This window comes from Bison bison, unplaced genomic scaffold (genome assembly GCF_000754665.1).
Source record: "Bison bison bison isolate TAMUID 2011002044 unplaced genomic scaffold, Bison_UMD1.0 scf7180017864456, whole genome shotgun sequence".
NCBI lineage: Eukaryota > Metazoa > Chordata > Mammalia > Artiodactyla > Bovidae > Bison > Bison bison.
The window spans coordinates 6238104-6243176 of NW_011495018.1; the positions used below are offsets into that span (position 1 = coordinate 6238104).

General features: G+C 47.4%; 1 protein-coding gene across 1 annotated transcript in view; it reads left to right on the forward strand.

Moving 5' to 3' along the window:
- Window positions 1-202: 202 nt before the first annotated feature.
- TEX36 (testis expressed 36) overlaps window positions 203-5073 on the forward strand; it is a 9444-nt gene continuing 4573 nt past the window's right edge. Inside the window, exon 1 of the mRNA XM_010859165.1 lies at window positions 203-360. Within this exon, the coding sequence (XP_010857467.1) occupies window positions 310-360 (51 nt within the window). The 5' untranslated portion in view covers window positions 203-309. The remainder of the gene's footprint in view (window positions 361-5073) is intronic.

Genomic DNA, 5073 nt, shown 5'->3' on the forward strand with positions numbered 1-5073 from the left:
CTGTCTCAGGACCATCTGGTGCCCCACCTGTTTGGCCTGTGTTTGGGGTTCCTCACCTGGGGCCAGGGGACTCACACTCTGCGGAGCAGCAGGAGCCCTCAGGTGGCTGGAGGACCCACACTCCTGCCCCATTGTGATGGGTGGGCTCTGATGCTATGACAACAGGGACCACTCCCGGACTTCCCTTCCAGGTAGAGCCTGCGAATTAGAGGCCAGGAACAAGGAGGAGTGGCTTCCCAGGTGCACAGCTCATGAGGCCATGGAGGGATAAGAGCGCCAGTCTCAGTCCCTTTCAGTTTCCCGCACAAAATGGTCAAAGGGAGACGCTTCAACCCACCCTTAGACAAGGATGGAAGATGGGTAAGAAGCGTGATACCCTCTCTCGCCTTTCTCAGGCCACAGGGGTGTGGTCAGGCACAGAACTGAGCTCAGATCCTACTGCTGCTACTTCCCATAGTATGACGTCTGACAAATCCCTTCATCCCGCGTCAGTTTTTTCACCTGTGAAATGGGAATCTCATATCCGATTCTTGGAGGATCAAATGAAATTAGTCTGTGCATAAACCACTCAGCAGACTGGTATCTTGTGAATGTTCACGAGGTAGTAATTGCTGTGTTTCTCTGCTTTTTCTGTTTTTTATAACATTTATCCTCTGACATGGGCTTCCCAGGTGGCGCTAGTGGTAAAGAACTCACCTGCTGATACAGGAGACATAAGAGACATAGGTTTGATCCCTGGGTAGGGAAGATCCCCTGCAGGAGGGCATGGCAACCCACTCCTATTCTTGCCTGGAAAATCCCATGGACAGAGGAGCCTGGCAGGCTGCAGTCCACAGGGTCACACAGAGCTGTTCACGACTTAAGTGACTTAGCAGGCATGCACGCATCTTCTGACATACTAATTTATTATATGTGTGACTTTTCTCTCCCTCCTAGAATATAAATTCCATGGACCTGGTATCTTCGTCTTTTTTCCCCACTGGCTGTATCACAGAAAACAGTGGTACTAACCTCTTTTAGGGCAGTAATACATAGAAATTTGTTTAAAGATTTGTTTAAAAGGAAAAAAATGGAAAATATTTTGGAAAATTGGGGCCTGAAGGCTTAATCTCAGTCTCTTTATCTGTTAAATGGAAGCATAATTTACCAAGGTAAGAGGCCATGGTGAGGATGAATGAGACAATTGATACAAAAGTGCTTAGCATAATGCATGGAAGCACCGTTACTATTATACACATAATATATATGAATATATGTGATAGAAGTACGTGTGTCCACCGTGCAGAACCCATGGACACGAAGGCAAACTAAGCAAGTTGAGCATACCTGGGTTTTGGTACCCACAAGATGGGATGAGGAGAACCAATCCCCTGCAGATCTCAAAGGATATGTATTTATACTGATATTCTTTCCTGTTGTATACCCTGCTCCATTCCACAAAGGTTTAAAGTAATGAATGGAAAATATTCAAAATAAAGTATAAGGTATATAAAAATAAAACCTCAGAACCAGATTAAATATACTTTAAGAGGCTGAGACTGGGAAAATATATAACATAGAAACATAGAAAATGGAAAATATATAAAATACGTAACATAAATTCGCAGGCCGTATTGCTTAACCAATAGATATTTGGAGTCAAACAAATCTGACTCTGAGTTTCCTGGCAGCTAAAGTGAGATGGGAAATAGAGTGAACTACTTACACTAACTGGTCAGGAAGAAACAAGTGTAAGCTTCTCAGACTAAATAGCTTGGCCTCTTTTTATCATCTACAGTATCAGGATTATGTTTGACTGAATATTATTATAAAAAGCTGACTACAGAGCCTTCACCAGAAAAGGGTTTGTGTTCCTTGAGTAACAGTGATGCTGAAAACTCAGCTGCTCTGTGCACGGGTGCTGAATTGAATCTCAGAAATAGGATTTTGGGTGAAGTAAAAAAGGATAACTTTATAACCTTGCCAGGCAAAGGGGAACACAGTGGACTCCTGCCTTGAAAACGTATGTCCCAGCTTGGAGAAGATAGTGAGAAGTTTTATAGTAATGGATCAAACAGGGTGTAATCAGCTTGTGGACATTCTTCTGATGGGTTGGTGGTGAGCTAAGCGCAAGTCAGCATCATCAACCTTCGGGTCCAACCAGTCTGAGGTCGATGCCCTTGTGGGCTGCATACTGTCGTTAACCACTGACTTCTCCCTCCTGAGGGGTTTCAGTATTTGCAAACGAGCTCAAAGCTGCTGTGGTGTGCATCCCTCAGTGGGGAACCAGGACCTTGCCCCAAGGCTACACTGTCGTTTCTCCTGACTGTTTCTCCCTGGTCTCACTTCCCCTTCCTTTCCTAATTAACAACTGCTTGAGTCTGCCCATTAGAACTCAGGGAAGTCTTGCAGGCTGAAGGAAACCTATTTCCTGACATCAAAGAAATGGGGGGACACAGAACGGCTTTGGGCCTGGAGGCCCCCAGGGCCCTGCTTGGAATGAACAACCAGGGCAGAAGGAGGCAATTCAGGGCTGGTACAGATGCCCTGGGATGTCTTTGGAGGCCCAGGTTCTTCTCAGCCTCTCCTATCACCCTCAGTGTGGTGTCAGCTCAGGCAGGTAAATGAGGAGAAAGCGAATTGCAAAAAGCCTGTCAGTTGCATCCGCCCCTTTTCCTGGAGAAAGCAATCGCTTTCCCAGGAGCCCCACCCACAGACTTAGGCTTTCATTTCAAGGGTCACGTGTCCAATTTAGCTGCAAGGGAGTTGGAGGAGGGTTTTTATTTTTTTGACCAAGCCTCGATCTTAGTGCGATCTTAGCTCCCTGACCAGGGATTGAACCCACGTCCCCTGCAGTGGAAGCACTGAAAGTGTGAAGTCTTAACTACTGAGCCACCAAGGAAATCCTCGGGAGGTATTTTTTAAACCAGCCATGTTGCTACTCCAAAGTCAGTGTTCTATAATAAGGGAGAAATCGAGAAAGAGCATGGCGTCTCCTACTGGGGATCCTAGGAATGTACCAGGAACCAGTTTAAGAAGGAAGACTTTATCTCCCCAAAGTCTAACCAGAGCCTACGGTGTGGGTCTCCTTTCTGCTGCCGGCACCTAAGAGAATAAAAAGAACAGTGGTGACATGAAGTTTCCCTAAGTAACTTTTAGACGAGTTGGGAAAATTAAAGAAATTGTTGGTTTTGCCTCAGCAGCAGCCCATTTGGGAGACAGTAATTGCCACATTGGAGGTGACAGTCATTTCACAGTTGACCTTGCTGGTGGTGATCTGGCTGTTGCTGAGTAGAAAAGGCACTCTGCACACACGTTCCCCTTCCTGTTTAATATTTCAGTCATTGAGTGATTGAATGCAGCAAAAATTTCACTGCCAACTAGTTAAAAAGCTATATTTCATGGTTACAATATCTAACAGAAGGGTTTATTTCACAGCTATCATGTTATAGCCATTAAATATATATTTTAAAAGAGTGAAATTAAAATGCTAGAGCCACTTTTTTTTACAGTGATTTAGTCCATAGTGTTGCAGAATACAAATGAACTTAAGTCAGTTGTCATTCAGCTGGTGAGAAGAACCCTTCTAGATGTAGAAAAACTCCCTACCCATGGCCTGATTCTCCATAACTTGGAAAAGCAGATTGGAGGTAGAGAAAAGGGAAAGGCTCTGAGTTTGGAGGCCCTTTGTATTATTTATACTTACTTGAAAATTGCTTTAAAAACATAAAAAATGTGTATATAATACAGAGTGAATTAGAAATGGATAGGTTGACTTTGAAAATTTTCTATGGTATATTGTTAAGTGATGAATTTAAGCAAACTCCAGGAGATAGTGAAGGAAGGGAAATCTGGTGTGCTGCAATCCATGGGGACGCAAAGATCTGGACACGACCGAGCGACTGAACTACAAGAACAACAATGTTAAGCAAGAAAAGCAAGTTATGCTGTAGAGCACAGGGTGCTCAGCTTGGTGCTCTGTGATGACCTAGAGGGGTGGGATGGGCAAGTGGGAGGGAGGCTTAAAAGGGAGGGGATATATGTATGCTTATGGCAACCCACTCCAGTACTCTTGCCTGGAAAATCCCATGGATGGAGGAGCCTGGTGGGCTGCAGTCCACGGGGTCGCTAAGAGCTGGACACGACTGAGCGACTTCACTTTCACTTTTCACTTTCCTGCATTGGAGAAGGAAATCCCAGGGACAGGGGAGCCTGGTGGGCTGCCGTCTATGGGGTCGCACAGAGTCGGACACGACTGAAGTGATTAGCAGCAGCAGTGGCAGTCCTCCCCCAGAGCTTCCCAGCTCACGTGGCCATCATCCCCCCTCGGGAGGGCTGCAACAGCCCCCCCCCCTCGTCTCCCTGCTTCCACCCCCTACAAGCCATCTTCATCAGAGGCTGGAGTCCCCCTCACTGAGCTTCTGATCCTGCCATGCCACCCCAGAATCCTCCCGTGACAACGACAAATCCGACAGTATTGGCCAGCACTCAGGGGCCCCGCACTGCTCCAGGCGTGTCCCCTGCACAGATGCTCCTGCCCTTCCCAGGAGCCCTGCAAGGGCTGCGTGCTCATCCCAATCATTCAAGGGAGGAGACGGCAGCACAGAGAGCGTCAGCAACCTGCCAAAGGCCACCCGGCTGGCAAAAGCAGAGAGAGGATTCAGACTCGGGCAACTTGGAGCCACAGCCCACACACCTTTAGTCTTGACACCATGCTAATGTACCTAGCACCCAAGAGACCTGCTGGCTGGGGCTCAGAAAGCTCTTTGAGATTCCCCGCCCGCTGCCCCAGCTCTCCTCCCAGCTGTCCGGCTTGGCTGGACTCCTCCAGCCCGTGGCTCCCCAGGCATCCCCAGCTCAGAGCCTTCACACGTGTTGTGTCTTCTGCCCAAATCTCCCCACTGATGCTCACTCCCCCTCCGCCCCCTTCTCCCACTTAACTCCTAGTCAAGCCTCTCAATACTTTGGCCATCTGATGCGAAGAACCCACTCACTGGGAAAGACCCTGATGCTGGAAAAGATTTGAGGGCAGGAGGAGAAGAGGATGAGATGGTTGGATGACATCACCAGTTCAACAGACATGAGTTTGAGCAA